Raw genomic sequence first — 18724 nt, forward strand, 5'->3', positions numbered from 1 at the left:
TTAGATTTCCTTCATGTGGGATTAGCTGAACACCAGGAACAACAGTTACAAGGGTCAAAGAGTCATCCTTTGCAGCGACTGGCCATTAATCAGTGGTGAGCTAGTTCCCTATGGAATTACATTCTGCTCGCTTTCATCTCCAAGGCTTAAAGTGGAATTCTAAGGAATGATAAAGAGCTGGGAAACGGCAGGAAGGATGTTGTTTTCAAGGGAAAGCTATGGATCCAGAAGCATACTCACAGCAGGAAATCTGCAGCCCCAAACTATATTTACTTTCCTTTTTGACATTTATAACCCACTTTATCTTACAAATAACTCTGTGGCTAATCAGAGAATAATTCATACAATAAATATCAACTACCAAAAATTTAACGGCAAAACACACACAGCAACAGAACAGAATAAAAAATGAATAAGCTAATCTTTAGGGGGAAAGCCGTAGCTCAGTGGTAGAGCATGCAGAAGGTCCCAGGTTCAATCCCTGGCATCTCCAGGCAGGACTGGGAATGTTTCCTGTCTGAAGTCCTGGAGAGCCGCTTCAGTGTAGACAATACTGAGCTAAATGGATCAATAGGTCTAACTCAGTGTAAGGCAGCTTCTAATTTTCCTAATCTCCCTCTTCAGCAGAACTAGGAAGCAACAGTGATAATTAAAAATAGGGAATAACTCCCCCTCCCCCCCAAAAAGCAAGCAAGTTACTTCAAAGCCCTCTTAAAGATCTGGGTTTTTGTCTGGCATCCAAAGGCACTCAGCGTTGAGGACATTCCATAGAATTGATGCCATTACTAGAAAGGCCCTGCTCCTAGTAGACAGCCTATCAAGCTTCAGCAAGTGGGGCACACAGAGTAGGCCACATATGGTGAGCAGACCACACAGGGAGGTACCTACAGGAGGAGAAGGTCCTTAAGATATCTGGGTCCCAAGCTATTTCTAATCCTTGTAAACAAATGCTCTGCTTATACTAGCTGTGTGCAGTGTTTTTAACAACTGCAGTTTTTAACAGTTCCCCAGAACTGATATCTAGGCCAGGAAAAGCTGAAGCTGATTATTTTTTTCAGATCAGGATGCTGTTAAAAGACAAGGAGCACAGAAAATCCAGAAGTTGCCCATTAGTCTTGTCAATAGCCATGAGGTTGGTTGCTTGTGACAATTAAGGGCTCATCCAGACAACTGCAAAATGTGTGACACGCGCGCTATGTGTGCATATTATTTTTTGGTCGTCCAAATGACGTTGCGCGGTGTCACGCATTTTCGCGGGTTAAATCCGCTCCTTCCAATACCGGCAAAAATGCGATTTGCTGTTTGAAATCAGGAATTTCACTGGGACATTTTTTTTCATTGGGAAACAGCGAACAAAAAGGTGAAAAGTGAGGACTATCAGCTGACAAACCGGATATGGAAATGGTGGATTATCCCGCTCTGTTTGGATAAGCCCTAAGAATTGCTTCCAGGTGGCTAGGCAGAAGAATTTTAAAATATTAGGAGATAGATTCCCCTCCCCATCTTCAAGAGGGCTATTAATGATTAACGTATGGCCATGTGGACTAGTAACTTGTGTGGACCTACTTGCAGGGCTCATGCCAACCCTGTCACCAGGTTCTCTTGTGCTGGGATGATGCCAACAAGGCTCCAAGGCACGGTATGAAGCTGTAGCTCCTCTGCCTCTCATCTTCTTCCTTTACTTGCCCTCCCTGTTGTCCTCCCTTTCCTGTGGAGAGGCAAAATCAGAGGCTGCCAAAGGCAAGACAAGAGAATGGCCAAGGAAACTGGTGGGAGGACAGGAGGTGCAGTGGTTCCAGCCTCACTTTATTTCTCAAAGCATTTACAGGCACCATCTCACATGTAGGCAACCTTTTGCTCTACTCCTGCTTGAATACATTGAGATGGCCCAGACACAAAGCCAAACCATGTTTTTTGTGATGTCTGAACTGACATCATCCAACAAACCATAGTTTGTGAGTGGCCACCAAAATAGGATTTCAAACCATGGTTTGAAGTGGGTTTGCAAAGCAGACTTTGGGAAAAGTGATTTGGCATTGCATCCAAATTGATAAACGATGGTTTGGGGCATTGTTCTGCCACTGGAGGATACTGTTTGGGATAAATATTTATTTTTATTTATTTAAAGTATTTTAAATAAAGGAGGGGAAGAGAGCCTCCAGATACCATGGTTTGCCTGTACACCCGGAATACAAGTCATGGTGTGGAGTCTGAACTATGATCAGGCCAGCATCAAGGGCTGGTATGCTTGGGTTCACTTCCCAGCAGGGGCTCACTGACTAGAGCCTCCTGGACTTACTGTAGTGAGAACATAGATTCACTGAGGGAGGGATGCCTTGGAGGGTGCCTTGCCCAAGGCCACTCAAAATGTGGACCTGATATATAGTTAGTGCAAACCATGGTTTGGTGTTACAAACTTATCTGTGTGTTGGTTAAAAATATCCTCGAGTTGAGTCAGTGTGGTGGTGGTTGTTTAAAAAAAATCGAAGGAGCTCAGGATGACATACAAAGCTGTGAAACACTTTGATCAAAATGAAAAACATTAAAAACCTCTAAAAATACTGTTGAAATTGGGCAGCAGAGAGACCCAGGTTCAAATCCCCACTCAGTCCTGTGACTCACTAGATTACCTTGGGCTAGTTGCTGTATTTCAACTTAGTCTACTTCACTGGGTTGTTGTAAAGACAAAATGGGGAGAGGAAGGACCATGTTCATGGCCCTGAACGCATTGAAGGAAGGATGGACAATCAAAAATGTAATAATCAAGAAACATCAGGTGAGTTGGGATGATATTAACATATTGGTGATTGGTGATCATTGCCTGTTATTATCCCAGCTCTCATATAAGTATACTAAGCCAAGCCGAGGCAAACTATTTGTCGCCTTTATAGACCTTAAAGCCGCTTTTGACTCCATCCCACGCGGCCGGCTATGGAATAAATTAGAATCTTTCCAAATTGACAGAAGATTACTTCGGTTGATAGCAACATTATACAACAATACTACGGTTCGGGTCCGCTGTAATCATGCCGGACACCTTTCACGGGAGATATGCTCCACACAGGGAGTGAGACAAGGATGCGTTCTGGCCCCAATGCTGTTCAATCTTTATTTGGCGGATCTTCCTTCTGCCCTGGATGAAATTCAATCTCATGCCCCCAAAGTAGGAGGAGAGAAGGTGCCTATTCTGCTATATGCGGACGACATGGTGCTATTATCTCAAACCCGGATAGGACTTAATAGATTATTAACACGTTTTGAGATTTACTGCCGGGAAAACTCTTTAATAATAAACTATACAAAGACCAAGGTTATGATTTTTTCAAGGAAAAAAGTCAGATTTTCATGGCACTTAGGATCCAACAAAATAGACCAGGTTAATTCCTACAAGTATCTAGGGCTATGGTTCCAAGAAACGGGATTGTGGAATTCTCATATTGTCCATCTAAAAGCGAAAGCAACAAAAAATATGGGTGCGATTGTCCGATTTTACTTTTCCAGTGGCGGAAATTGTATCCCTGCAGTTATACGCCTAATTAGATATAAAATTATACCGATGCTGATGTATGGAGCTCCTATTTGGTCTCCATATTATAAAGGCCGATTAGATTGCATTGTCCACTCTGTCTTGAGATCTATATTTGGGGTTCCCAGACGTGTTTCTGGGGCCTCATTACTTTTGGAAGCTGGGTTGAACTCACTTACATGCTTAATATGGCTTTATACAATTTATTTTTGGCTTCGTTGTTTTAAGACATTAACCCCAGAATCCTATGTAATACAGTTTTTAAACGATTTTACTTCAAACACTTCATGGTCTAAGATGGTTACTGGAAAGTTAACATCAGTTGGTCTCTCCCCGACTGAACTATTAAAAATGGATTATAACATTGCTAGGACGGTTGTTAAACAAAGACTAATCGATATAGATTATCAAATGCTAATGAGCTTGGCTACTGGTCCTTGCTCTCCACAAGCCTTGGGACTAAATATTCTCCCTAGCCCTCAAGGGATGAAATATCTATATTGGCTGACCGTCCCAAAATACAGATGTGCTTTTACGCTAGCTTGTTTTAATGTTCTTCCTTCTAGACTTTTGCAGGACAGATATAAAAAAGTACCAAGAATTTTCAGATACTGCCCTTGCAAAGATTTAGAGATTGAGACCATCTCGTATGTTTTATTTTACTGCAAACTTTACGATCGGATTAGGAATGATTTATTATCTCCAATTCTTTTAAAATACCCTGGCCGATCTAAAGGTATATTATTAACAACTCTTCTTCATGGCCAGGACGTTAAAATTACTTTAGCTGTGGCTAAATTCATAAATCAGGCCATGCAGATTAGGAAGGATTTTGTGGGTCTTGATTAAGATAAATATAATTATAATTTTAATCTGTGGTGATATTGTATTAAATTTTAAATTTTAATTATGTAATATTGATGTTGTTTACCGATGATTTGCGGAGGTCTATGGATCATGCAATAAACCGTTGATTGATTGATTGGTGAAAAGACTCAATACTACAATATGGTCCAAGACACTTTGATGCCTAAAGCAGAAATCCAAACAGTATCCCTCAATCACATCATATGCTGCTAAAAATAGAACTACTTTACAAATAATTTGCTGTCTTTTAATGGTACCCACAATTCTTCTGTTTGAGATGGGTCATCTCATCCTCCATAATGGTAGATTCAGCTCTGTACTGCTGTATGTTTCTCATGCACATCAATAAAGCTTGGCTGCAGTCCTATGCCTGCTTAGCCCCATTTATGCAGGTAGGACTAACCTCTGAGTACATATGTGTAGGATTAGGCTGTACTAGGCAGATTGGCTTGTACATGGAGAGTTTTAAGAAAGCTGGTGACGAATATTCTATCCTAACCACACCCTGCACCTTGCAGCTTGGTATGTAAGGGACCAGTTTCCTGATGATGTCAATGTATATATTTTGCAGCAACTGAAAGAGTAAGTGAGACCCAAGAGCAGAGCTTGGAAAAGTTACTTTTTTGAACTACAACTCCCATCAGCCCCAGCCAGCACAGCCACTGGATTGGGCTGATGGTAGTTCAAAAAAGTAACTTTTCCAAGCTCTGCAGAGTACCAATTTGTGTGTAGTTTCTTTTAGTAATTGCTTCCCACACTGCCAGATTTATTTATTATCTTGAATTCAATGACACACATTGAAGTGTATTTTTAAATAAAATTAGACCTATTCAACAAATTCTTGGTGTTATGTGCTTTGGTGCCCAAGCTTTCTTAAAAATCTTTTACTTGAAAGATGTTTTAATGACAATACAGGCCCAGGGTCCTTTTGCTTCTGTTTATATTGATTAGCTCTTGTTGCCCTTTGTTTGGATTTCAGTATTTTCATGAAAATGGAAATGGACTGCCTTCAAGTCAATCCCTCCTTGTAGTTAGTGACCCTATGAAAAGGGTTTTCATGGTAAGCGGTATTCAGAGATGGTTTACCATTGCCTCCCTCTGAGGCTGAGAGGCAGTGACTGGCCCAAGGTCACCCAGTCAGTTTCATGGCTGTGTGGGAATTCAAACCCTGGTCTCCCAGTTTGTAGTCCACCACCTTAACCACTACATCACATTCAATGTTAATCATACTCAAACTCATTGAAATCAATCTACCTACTTACATAATGTTCATTTTTTAAAATCCTAATGGTATTTTTAAATTTTATTTTGGCTTATTTTATTCAGCTTATGTTAACCTCTCTTTTATTAATTTATCTTAATATTACATTGTGGTAATTTAATAAATAAAGAGATAGATACATATTAATACACTAAGGCCCATTGGACTGGGTGAAGGAAGCTGGAAAGTACACATGGAGGTCATTTATTATATCAACAGTAATCAATTTCAACAAACATGGAAGGTTGTTTTATTTACAACTGATGTTTACAAATAGTTTCTATCTCCCTTAAAAAAAGCACAGGAGTCGACGTGTGATGACGTCGTGCCCTGTCGCCGGAAACGGAAGTGCCTCCCTTTAGTAAGCCACTCGAGTGGAGTATGGCTCCTAGGAGCTCTCGCCGGACAGGCTCCCATAAGGCTCATTCCTTAGGTCGACAGTGGAAGGCGAAGCGGCGGCGCCGGGATCTGGATCAGATCCACCAGGATATGCTGCCTGAAAACTCGGCGAAACTGCTGCGGCAGGAGCCGGACCCCGACATGCCCGGGAGCGCTCAGCACTATTGCCTGCATTGCGCGTGCGTAAAGGAGAGGAGGGGTGGGGAGCGTTTGGTTTATCGGCTGACTCGTTTCAGCTTATCTCGCGTGTTGAAAAAGAAAGGCTTTATCTATTCACTTGCTCCTCTTTTTATCGTAGAGGGAACAAATATTGTAGAGTAACTCGCTCCGTTAGAGAGAGAAAGCTTCTTGGTTCCTTTAAAAATGTTTGTTTTCTTCTCCGGGATGATGCCTATAGGAATCCGAGAATTTTAGCCTAGATTTGATTGGGTTGCATCCTCTCCATGCAGAAACCCAAGGAAGGCTACTTTTTCTAACTCGGTTCTTCTTTTGCGTTTTTAAAAGACTTTGTTCCAGCTTTGAAACACTCTAAAAATTGTGTTGCCTGTGCTGTACTCTGTTAATATTTCAGGTTAGATGTGGGACTTCTGTAGCTTTCCCACCAAAAATCCCAAATGCGAGATGTGCCCCAGGTTGCAGCAAAGGTTCCCTCTTACTACCACCATCACCCCAGTACAAATTTAGTGCTCAGTTCCCTGAAGAAGTCTTCTCCTTAGGGTGTAAAAGAGGGCATGCCTCCTCCCTTTTGAAATTGGATTGAAGGGATAATGCCACAGGTGTGGTTTGTCATGCTGAATATCCCTCTTCTAAGCAGCTATTTAAGGTGTAGGAGACTGGCCCTGTTTTGCATTCTGTCACATTACTTGTGCTTCAGTGATGTGCATGCAGATGTATTCCACTTTTAATTTTTTTTAAAAAGCCCACAACATTTTGCATGCAAACTGTGACCCTATTTTAACAGAGCACAGGCTTCCTGTTCCTTTCTCTTTGGTTGCTATCTTTGTTCTGAAGAATGGGATAAGAATTCATACCTTCATGCAACTAATATGGTGCCCTTCGGATGTCTTTGCACTCCAATTCCCATCAGTTCCAGCCAGCATGGTCAGGGAAGATGGGAGCTGAAGTCCAACAACATCTTCCCCATCCCTCGTCTGAGAGCTGGTTTGTTGCTTGATGTTTCATCACTTGAAAATTTGTATCATATGTGTGAAACTGCCTCTTGAACTCTTAACTCCGCTTCAGGGCCGTATGATCCCACTTGTTGCTTCCATGCGGCACCTTCTCAGAGCAAATTCTGCAGGTGTATGCACACGCATAGGCCTAACCATCTCAGCTGAAGGATACATTAGCACTGACCCTAACCATAATGCTATTCAGGCTTCTGCTTATCTAGGGTTTGGAAAATCAAGTGAAGAACCTAGTTGGTGTGAACTGTCACTGAGGCAGGGATGGGAAAACCTGTGGCCCTCCAGATGTTGTTGGACTCTTAACTCTCATCATCTCTAGACAGTATAGCTAATGTTCAGGGATGATGAGAGTTGTAGTCCAGCAACATCTGGAGGCCACAGATTCCCAACCTTTACATTAAGGCCTGTGTTGACGTATCTCTTAATTGTAGTTAACATGAGAGGGGGTATTTGTTCCTGGGAGAGAGCACGTTTCTGTGGCCAGATCCCACACCTTGTAGTTTAGCGATCCAGACAGTTTCCTCTGCACTGTCAAAGTGGCAAAATATATTGGCTAAGATGATGTGAGATGGTGCAAAAACTCGGTCTGTAATTGTGATGACCATCTTCATGCATTCAAGGATTTATTTGATGTTGCAATAGTAACAGATAAATATCTGTTTATGAACAAAATATTCCCTAATTGTAGTAATGAACTTTGTATATTCCAGTAAGCACCAACCAATGTAACTTTTTCTTTTTCTTTCCTCCCTCAACAGGCGATACTTTGTTGATTTAAAAAGCATGAAGGATCACTTCAGATCTAAGGTTCACAAAAAGAGGTAATATATATTCAGTATATTATGCAGCACATCTTTTCTAGGGAATGAAGAGTTAAAGACATGTAGGCTTGCTTTAGCATGGTACTGGCATGCACCCTGTTCTCTTACTATGTCAAGGCTTAACCCTTCAGTGTTTTTGAAAAATACTTTGCTGATCTTATATTGAGGTCAAAAAGACCCTAATGAAATTGTAGTTTTTAAAAATATGAGGTCTTGGATCCTGTGTTGCTTGCTGTGTTGTTCGTATAGGGGAGGGTTGATTCTCACCAACTGACCGCCTTCATCTGTAGTTCCCTGTACCAGATATCTGAAAAAACACCTCCTTCCCTGCAGACCTTCTTGGGTGTTAAGATTGATAGAAGCCTCCCTCTTGGTAGGTTCACTGCCCTCAGAAGGGGGCATAATCTGAGACAGGGCACTCATTGGGGCACCCTCAAGCTGTAGAATTCCCTCCCCACATAGGTGTGTCTGGCACCTTCATTATGTAGCTTTCATTGTATGCTGAAGATGCACCTCTTTACCCTGTCCTTTGGCACCTGAGATGCATATTTTGAGGCAGTATGTTTCTGAAAACCAGTTGCCAGAAGCCTCAGGAGGGGAGAGTGTTCTTGCACTCAGGTCCTGCTTGCGGGCTTCCCCCAGGCACCTGGTTGGCCACTGTGAGAACAGGACGCTGGACTAGATGGGACACAAACACAAACAAACAAGCAAACCCTGGTGCCATGCAAGCGAGGAAACAAGCCAAAGGACTGGTTTAGCATAGTGTGTGAACCAGGACTCCTGGTTTGCTTCTCTCCAAACAAACCACAAGTGGTAGCCGAGGTTTGTTCTTCTGAAAGCTGCTAGCTCATTTTAGCATGTCTGAAGAGCCGTGTGTTTCCTGGGAGAGTCACCTGAAAAAGAAGTGAATTCTTACTTTGATTTTAAATTTGACTGGTATCGCATCCATTCCAGTTACCCAATTTGACTTGTATTGTATTCATTCAGTATGTTGTTAATTATGTTTATTTTAAAAGTACATTTCTGGAAATGGGAAGTTTCCATGGAAAAACTACAGTGGAAAATTTTCCATCCTGTTTTATCAGTGGATCTTCCTTGACTAGAACCAGTCCTATCTGAATGGCTGTTAACCATGCAATTGTCAGTATATGCCTATAAGGAGCAGAAATGGGCTTTAAGCAGCTCAGGTTAAGGTGGTGGTGGGAGAGGGATGCCAGAGTTTGCAAGCAATTTTGACTGAGCTGATTTTGTTTGGTTTGTAGGCTAAAGCAGCTGAGTGAGGAGCCGTACACTCAGGAGGAAGCCGAGAGAGCGGCTGGGATGGGGTCCTACATTCCTCCCAAGAAAGTCGAAGTCCATACACAACCCTTGGAGGAGATGGAGGAATCCAGCTAAGACAAGAGGGACCCCTCTGAAAATTCTGTAGATAACATGAGATAGTGGTGGACACTTGGCATAACTGACATTGGGCTTGTGTTTGTGTGTCTTCGGATTTGTCTCTATTTCATGATGGTTGTAGATCCAAGACATAAAAACCAGGAAAATGGTTTCGGCAGAAAGAGGCATCCCCTTTTGGTCATTTGCATTGGAAAAAGCACTTTTGTCCTGTGTTCTTTGGTGGCAGCCCAAGTTCAGCTGGAGGTTTGGGGAAGGATGAGCAGGCGCCCCACTGTCATAGTGACCTGGTTATGTAACTAACTGCTTCTCTTACAATGGCTTGTGTCTGTAAGCTGTGACTGTGGATTTCCAGCTTTCTGCCCTGAATGTGATCTTTTTCCATGTTTCCAAATGAGTCCTTTTAAATAAATGAGCTGGCAAACTGTTAGGTTGACCCTGGGCTGTGTGCTTTGCTTGATGTGATTAAATGCTCTAAAGGAGAATTTCTAGGGCATGTTAGAAAAGAGGAATAGCTGGCACCACAACATAAACCTTTTATTTTGCACATGCTACTTGAGGAATTATGGCCTTGGTTCTGTGTTCAGAATAACTAGGTTGGATTAGTGTTTCCCACTTCGTCCATTAAGCATCCATTGAAAGGTTAAGAGAAATCTATCCCCTTGTCATACTTTAGACGCTCTTACTATAGTGTGGCTGGGTAAGTTGGAATGTGAAGAGCTAAATAATCTGATTGTGCCCTAAACCAGTTGGCTGGTTTTAGGTGGTGGGAGTGGTGGAAGAGAGAATGAGCCATGTGCTTGCATGCGCCCAACGCGCCTCTTCTCGCATGCCTGGTTTTGATGCTTTCTCTCCTTGGCTTATTTAGACAAAAGGATATATTTCTTTGCACAGCGCATAGTTAAACAATGGAATTTGCTCCTGTAAGATGTAGTGATAGCCACTAATGTGGGCTTTAAAAAAGAGAATTCGACAGATTCGTGGCTGTTGGATACTGGATACTGGTTGCTGGGAATCGCAAGTTAGGAGAGTGCTGTTGCGCTCAGGTTCTGCTTGCAGGCCTCCCATGGACATCTGGCTGGCCACTGTGAGAACAGGATGTTGGACCAATGAGCCTTTGGCCTGATCAAGCAAGGCTCTTATGTTCTTAAACCACAATTTTCTGTTAATATCCAGTCTGAGAAACATTCTGTTGCTTGCACCTCAGGATATGAAACCATACAGAATACCAAGGAGGATATGAAATTTGGTTTGTAAACAGTTTCCTGGTTTGGACACATCAGACAACATTTGAACAAGCCAGGGTGCATTGAAACTGGGTATGTGAAGGGAGAGGCAAGGAGGGAATGCGTTGGTACACAGGTCACACTGGGTTTATCATGGGTTATTAGCTCAAGATAGTTGATTCTAAACCAGGCTTCTAGTTTTATTTAAATCCTGTGTCAATTTCAACTACTTTATGACAAGGACCATGTCAATTGCAGATGGCACATTCTTAGCCTCTCAGAAGAATATCCAGACCAGGAGCACAATCCTTTCCTATCCATCATTTTCATGGATTATGCAAACAAAGGCTCCAATTTAAATGGTTGTCTAACATTCTCACTTGGCAGTTCTGTATACACACAGTTCACTAACTCACAACAAGGAATATAGCATTGTTTCCTTTTTTGGAAGTCTTTGTCAGTAATTGAGTGGTTGAATGAGACATGAGATAAGCAAACACATATTTGGTGTTCATTTATGTGCACCTAGGTATACAAAGTTCAGCTGGGTGGCGTGGAAGAAATTCAACCGTATTTGGATCCACTGAGATGTATATTACATGCCCACTTTTTAGATCATGTGAAAGTAACAATTTTCATACTGCTTTGAGTGAGTCATTCCCTTGTGTCTTGTATACCTGTTTTAGTAGGGGAATTGATAGACTTTTTAGATCCTGTAAATGGGGGAGGGGGACCCATGGCCCTCCAGATGTTGCTGGATTACAACTCCCATAGTTCTGGACTGTTGGCCATGCCAGCTGGGACTATAAATGAATGGCATTACTTGGAATAGAATTAATCCTTTGCTACTGTTAGTCATGCATGTCCCTGCAACACATTTAGCTGTGACAGATGCTGAACAAAGCACGTCTTTTGCTGTGAATGAGCAGAGATTAAGCCTCTATGGAAAAGCCTTGGATGGATGCTTTTAATTTCTGCTCCTGCCTCTCCGTTAGCTGTTTCATGGGGACAAAGAGCCAAATAGTAGTTTAGCCTTTGGTTATGCCTCTCATCGAATCTGTTGCAAGCCTCTAAATTCTGTTTTTCTTTATTTTTAACTTTCTAGTTCCTGTTCTTTCAGAAGGGAAAGGTAGTTGCTGCTCATAGCTTAAAACACACAGATGTATTAGGATGGAGTTTCTGGTTACATTCAGGGATGTGAAATGTCTAGCCCACCACATGTTGTTGGACTCCATCTTCCATCAGCCCCAGCCAGCATGGCCAATGATCAAGGATGATTGGAGTTGGAGTTCAGTAACATCTGGAGGGCCACAGGTTAGCCACCCATTGTAGATGTTGGATCTTTTTCCTTTCTGGTCTTCATAGAAAAAGCATGAAGATGATCCAGCCAAAGCGGAGTACTTTTAAATCTCATTGATTTCAGTGAAAAAGATTTAAGTACCTGCATAATTCTGGCTAGAGCATGCCACCTGTTTTTGTTGAGGGTCAGAAAGATGACCAGATTAGGATACAAACCACTATATTTTTGCTATTTTGTGTAGCAAGTGTAGTTTTAACACAGAACATTTGAGTCCCCTCAGCATAAAGTTAGGATGCTGTTTCATGCAAGACTCAAAGCATTATAATTAAGCCTGCCTTCAAGAAACTAAATTCAGTACCCACTCTCATTTAGTGTTCATGTAGAATGATTGTGTACACACCGCCATGCATATGTCTCTGTCTTCCTCAAGAGTGTCTTCCAAATGCCGAACTTCTGGACTAATCAATGGCTCAGCGATTAGGCAGACAGATGTCCTACTGGTTGTAAGTACTGTTGGTTTCAGTTTGCATATGAGGGTGATGGCAGAATTTAGTTTCTGATCCCAAGGGCTCCATTTCTTTTGGGTTGGGGAGCACATGGCATTGGTGGACGGGGCCAGAGAAAAAAGTGGGTAGAGCAACAAAGGTGAATTTTACCTAGGCAAGTTTCTTCACACTTGCACACCCCTCTCTGTCCTCCATCCAGGCAAACAAGACGCATTATCAGAGTCTGAGGACACTTTCAAGCCCAGGCAAAAACAATCATGGGTACAAAGCAGGAATGTGGCGAGGGGTGTGGCTGACACAGTCTCAAGGGCCAGATGGGAGAGATCTGAAGGGCCACATTTGGCCCCTAGGACTGTGGTTCCCCATCCCTGTTCTAATGAAAGACTCTGGCTTTTGTCGTATAGCAAGCAACAGTCTCCAGGTTGCAACAGTGACGCAGACAAAACAGATTTATTGTACATAGTGCAACACATTTCTTCCCAGCATTGTTGGTATAGGAGAGATGAATGGATATCTGCTAGTATGGTTTTCGAGATCTAGCCTTCTTAGCACGAGCCCAATCCAGAGAAGTACACAGGCAGGTTCTTGCTTTGAAGGGTTTATGAGGAGGGGCCATAGCTGAGTGGCAGAACGCCTGCTTTGTATGCCGAGGGTCCTGTGTTCAATCCCTGGCACATCCATTTTTTTAAAAAAAGAGCAGATGATAGGAAAGGCCTCTGCCCAACACCCTGGAGAGCCCAGCCTGTCGCAGTGGATAATACTGGGCAAAATGGCAAAAACAAGTCTGACCTGGTATAAGGCAGCTTCCTGTGTTCCTTGGGTAAATTTGTCTAAAACTCCCCAAACAGGGCGCCTCAGTTTTCTTCCTGTAAAAGGAGAAACATTCACCCACCTCTCCTTTGCACTCTTTTTTTGCTTGCCCCCCTGACCGTTGATGCGTTTTGAAAATGGAAGGCGGAGTGCCTGTAAAAAATTCCTCCTTCCTTAATCGCTCATGAAAAGGCATAATTTAGGTCACAGCTGTCTGGGCCACATGTTTTATTATGTAACAGGCGGTCTGCTGTTCCTTTTGGCTTTCCCCTGATGCATTACTTCTGGCCAAGCTGAGCGGGAGGGAGCCGACAGCAAATGGACTCGTTCAACCATCTGTAATACATCTGCTTGTTAATGCAGGGCATTTTTGATTGCTTGTCTCTTTCCTCTCTGCCCCTCCACATAGTGTTAAAACTAAGATAAGCAAGGGAATCTAGTGATGGGTGGGCACAGCCTTCCAGGGGGGAAAAAAAAATCTTTGAGCATCATGCGAGGCAGTAGTCTTCAATCTTAGTCTTTAAAAGGCCGAACTTTAAAAATCCATCTGTAACATGGATTAATTTCTTAACAGTATATTTCATCTTTCTCCCACTTTTCTATTGTCTTAAAACGGGTGGGGAATCTTTTTTGGTCCAAGGGCCACATTCCTTTCTGGGCAACTATGCCAGCTGTGAATGGGGTCAGAAGTAGGTGATGCAATAAATAAATTTTGCCTATGTACAGCAGGCTAGTTTCTACACACACTCGCTCACGCCTCTTTGTCCCCCATCCAGGCAAGCCAGAGGCATTCACAGAATTAGAGGATGCTTTTCCAACTAGGCAAAAACACTCAAGGTGTGAAGCGGGGCCAATGAGGGCTTGTGGCTTGGGGAGAGTTCATAGGGCCAGCTAGGGAGGTCAGGAGGGCCGCATTCAGCTCTTGGGACTGAGATTCCCTGTCTTAAAGCATCTCAAGTGAACAACAACAGCAACAAAAGTGGCACCACTGGTGCAGCTTCTTTTGGCCAGGTTGCCACCTGCGTGAGAGTCCTGACCCACCCACTGAAACCCACTGCTGTAAAGCAGCAACTGACAGGAGTGTGTGTGTGACTCTTGCTGCTTAGGAATGCACCAGTAGAGGGACCCCTATGCTCTGCCTAGATAAGGTGGCTTCCGTCTTCAGAAAGGGAGCTCAGTTTGAGGTCTTGAGAGTGGAAGAACTACACATTTTCCTTCTCTCTGTTGGGCCTCATCCTGAGCTTTCAGCAATGTCACTGCAACCCTTCTCTGTGATGGGCAACACCTTTCAAGGGGGAGAGGCTGTCGCTCAGTGGTAGAGCAACTGCTTTGTCTGCAGATGGTACCAGGTTCAATCCCTGGCATCTCCAGGTACGGATGGGAAAAAGTGCTGCCTGGGAAACTCCAGATTGCTCCTAATTTGGTGTAGAGAATATGGCGCTAGGTGGATTAGCATAAGACAGCTTCTTCTTTGTATTTAGGTATTTGTATATCATCTTTCAGAGCTGTACAGGCTTCTGAAGGTGGTTCATACAACAGTTGTGATGGCCTGTTTGGCAGGGAGATGCCCAGCTGCTCACTACAAACCTGGGCCTCAGTATCAGCCTGGGAAGGGCCATAGTTTAGTGGCAGAATAAACCCTTTTGCATAAAGAAGGTCCCAGGTTCGATCCCTGGCATCTCCAGGTACGGCTGGGAAAGAACCTTGTTTAAACCCTGAAGAGCTGCTGCCAGTCAGTGTAGACAATACTGAGCCAGATGGGCCAGCGATCTGACTCTGTATAAGGCAGCTTCCTAAGTTCCTACATTAATGGCCTTATAAATGGGTCTGCAAGAGTCTCCAGCCTGCCTGCCACTATGTGCTTGTGTTAATCCTTTTGTGCTCAGATGTGAAGAAACATTCAAGTCTCTTCCAGTGTAAAAAAAAAACACAAAAAACTACTGTGTCACCTGGAGGACAACCTTAACATGCCCAGGCAAAAAAGGCTACTCTGAACAAGCCAAGGCAATATTGTGCACAACCAAATGTGCGCCAGCCTTGGGAGCAGCTGTCACAAGAGATCAGTGCCTGATGCTCTGCCGACCGCACGCTATCCACTTGTCTTTTTTTTTTTCAATTAATTTTTATTCTAATTTTCAAAACCAAAATAATACAAAAAGAAAACAACACAAATCAATAACTAATACAATACCAAAAAAAATACATATATATAAAAATATTGACTTCCGATTTGTCATAGTTCAGCTATAAATCTATAATATATAACAAACCTATCTCTTAATAGATTATAAAATCACCTTCCTCCAGCGGTTATCTTAGTTGGTTTCAAATCTCATTAACATCATATCATTTTAATATTCCACAAAAAGTCAAAGAGAAGTTTCCAATCCTTGAGATATATATCAATCAATTTTTTTTCTAAATAAACATGCCAATTAATCCAGCTCATCAAATCTACTAAATCCAGTAATTTCAAAACACTATAATTCAACTATAAATCTATAATATATAACAGACCTCTCTCTTAATAGATTATAAAATCACCTTCCTCCAGCAGTTATCTTAGTTGGTTTCAAATCTCATTAACATCATATCATTTTAATCTTCCACAAAAAGTCAAAGAGAAGTTTCCAATCCTTGAGATATATGTCAATCAATTTTTTTTTCTAAATAAACATGTCAATTAATCCAACTCATCAAATCTACTGAGTCCAGTAGTTTCAAATCGCTCTTCTGTCATTATCCATATTGGGTCCATCTTCCATCTTTACGCACCCAAAAATCTTGCTGTCATAGTCATATAATAAAAGTCTGATAGGAATTTCCTCCATCACAGATATTTTCTTACCATCAAATCCAAACGTAACACTGAAGTATTGTTTCAAAGCCACATCTCTGCTCCTCTTTTCCACATGATACACTAGTACATTTCTTGAAGGTTTTTCCATTGACACAAAACAGGGATTAATTCTATTAACTTTCTCCATTTCAAGTTCCATGAAATCCTTCCAGTCCAGGAATTTTTTTGAACCGATAATATCTTTATCTCCAATCTCTTCAATTCCTTCAGAGACAGCGCTGTATTCCAAACTGTAATATTTATCTCCAGGATCCGTCACAACCAGGAAATCCAAATCTTTTTTCATGTCCATATTTAAGCCAATCTCCATAGATTGAACCTTGCCTTTAATTTCTCTTTCATCCTTTTTTTGTTTTCCAGATCTATCTTTATTCTCCTTTCTCATAGAATCCTGAGTTTCTTTCAGCTCCTGTCTCATTTCATGAAATTCAGTTCTCCACGCTTGTCTATTATTTCTCAGTTCTTGTTTTATTGAGTTAATCCCATCCATTATTTTCTGAAGCATGTCTAGAAATAAAGTCCCTTCTTGTACATCCATGATCTTCTTAATTGCCATTCTTAAAACCGAAAGAACAAAACTCCTTCAATTTTCAATGGCCCAAGTAAAGAGCAGTTTATTTCTTTATCCAGTTACAAAGGAGTTAATCTTTCCAACCAACTAACGTCACACGCTAGACAGTCCTTATCTCTTAAATGTCCAGAAGTGCAAAAACAGCTTTTAGTTCACAGCGTTCAAATAACTAGTAGCAGAGAGAATGAGCAGATTCGTCAACAACAACAACAAAAAAGTAGATCAGAAAAAATAGTCCCTTATATATATTACACAAAAGTCTTGTAAATCAAAAAGATTTCTTATCTCTCCCAATCAGAAAGCTCTCATCCGTTGTAATCTTTAAAACGCAATTTTCCATGTCAGCTTTTTGCAATAAAAAAAAAAGATAAGCTATTTATATTTTCTTCCCCCTTAGTTCCGTAAATAAAGAAGGAAAGTCTTACCTCATCTAGGTTATCTTAATTGCTGTTACTTTGACAAATCTCTTTAGCTATATAGATAAGAAAATGATAAATGTAGACAGGAGGTTTGCCTGCTAGTCCGTTAAAAAAAAACGGGTCACTTATCCAGCTGAGCTAGCATAAAATCCTCGCTCTGTCTGAACTGCTGGAAGACAGACAATTCTGACGAATTCCAGGCTCCAGCAATCAAAACAAAACTATGTGGCAGATCTCACGCTTCTTCCTTATCCGGAAGAAATCATCCCCAGTCAGAAAAAACCCTTCTGACTGAATTTAAAACTGGATAAGTTTCATCCAAGATGGGAGCCCGTCTCAGAGGCAGCACAGGCGGAGGGATCCTCCTGGGAAGTCCGCTATCCACTTGTCAAGAGGAGGCAGCTTTGGCTGGGAAAGGAAAACGTGTGGTGAGCGCTTTGTGCCGCATGCACCTTCCCAAGAGAGCCAAGTTCCACTGCGATTCAACTAAGATTTCAAAGCAGGCCTTGGTACCTGCAGGCTGTGCCAATGGGGCGCTTTAGACCAGGCTGGCACCTAAACCAGATGCATTGTGGGAAAGGCATGCAAAAGTCAGTGCATGTCAAGATGAAAATGGACTGCCTTCAAGTCGATCCTGACTTCTGGTGACCCTATGAATGGGGTTTTCATGGTAAGCGGTAGAAGAACTCTTACATAGATACCATCTAACCTCACAGGAATTCAAATCTTTATCATCTAATGATAAATTACGTGTGGCAGTTTTTCTACGCTGTGAGTACTTAGATCATCTAACCTTAATTAACTCTAGAGTGGCTCCATGGTACTGGAGGTTTAAGACTGACCATAATTGTTCCTCATATCTTACGCAGCCCCTACCTATCACCCATAGACAGGCATTTACGGCATTACGTTTCTTTACTCTTCCTAATGCTGATAGAGAGGGACGGATTTCCGGTATCCCAAAAGATCAAAGAAAATGTATTTGTGGATCCCTTACGGAGGAGGATCTTCCACACATACTGTTATATTGCCCAATTTATCAGATTTTGAGGAATAAGTTTATAACGATGTGGTTAGACAATTATGGATTGTGTGCGGATGCCGATAAAGTATTCCTTTAAATGTCAGATTTAAATTCGGAGGTAACCCATAAAGTATCGCTGTTTGTGATTGCAGCTCAGAAATTATGTAGAAATTTTGCATTAGAATGTCATGTGAAATAGATGTCCAGTAAATGTTCTTTTATCTGTTTTAACTTTTATAATTTAATTTTATCTTGTATGATTTATTTTGTGTCGGCCTAAGGCCTTGCAACTTATAATAGATGAATGAATGAATGAATGAATGAATGAATGGTAAGCGGTATTCAGAGGTGGTTTTACCATTACCTCCATCTGAGGCTGAGAGGCAGTGACTGGCCCAAGGTCACCCAGTGAGCTTCATGGCTGTGTGGGGATTTGAACCCTGGTGTCCCAGGTCATAGTCCTGCACCTTAACCACTATACTACACTGGCTCTCTCACTTGTAAAGCAAACGATGTATCCATTGTCCTCTGATTGTTTTTTTCATTTGCACT

General features: G+C 41.9%; 2 protein-coding genes across 2 annotated transcripts in view; both read left to right on the forward strand.

Moving 5' to 3' along the window:
• The first annotated feature begins 5978 nt into the window (after positions 1 to 5978).
• Positions 5979 to 9886, forward strand: ZNF593 (zinc finger protein 593). Its single transcript, XM_061596426.1, has 3 exons — positions 5979 to 6232; positions 7999 to 8061; positions 9324 to 9886. The coding sequence occupies exons 1-3, from the start codon at positions 6036 to 6038 to the stop codon at positions 9454 to 9456; spliced, it is 393 nt and encodes a 130-aa protein (XP_061452410.1). The 5' UTR covers positions 5979 to 6035; the 3' UTR covers positions 9457 to 9886.
• A 2195-nt stretch (positions 9887 to 12081) lies between these two features.
• CNKSR1 (connector enhancer of kinase suppressor of Ras 1) overlaps positions 12082 to 18724 on the forward strand; it is an 83035-nt gene continuing 76392 nt past the window's right edge. The window contains exon 1 of the mRNA XM_061596766.1: positions 12082 to 12485. The gene's annotated coding sequence lies outside the window, so the exon portion shown is untranslated. The remainder of the gene's footprint in view (positions 12486 to 18724) is intronic.

The sequence above is a fragment of the Rhineura floridana genome, chromosome 15 (assembly GCF_030035675.1).
Source record: "Rhineura floridana isolate rRhiFlo1 chromosome 15, rRhiFlo1.hap2, whole genome shotgun sequence".
Lineage (NCBI taxonomy): Eukaryota > Metazoa > Chordata > Lepidosauria > Squamata > Rhineuridae > Rhineura > Rhineura floridana.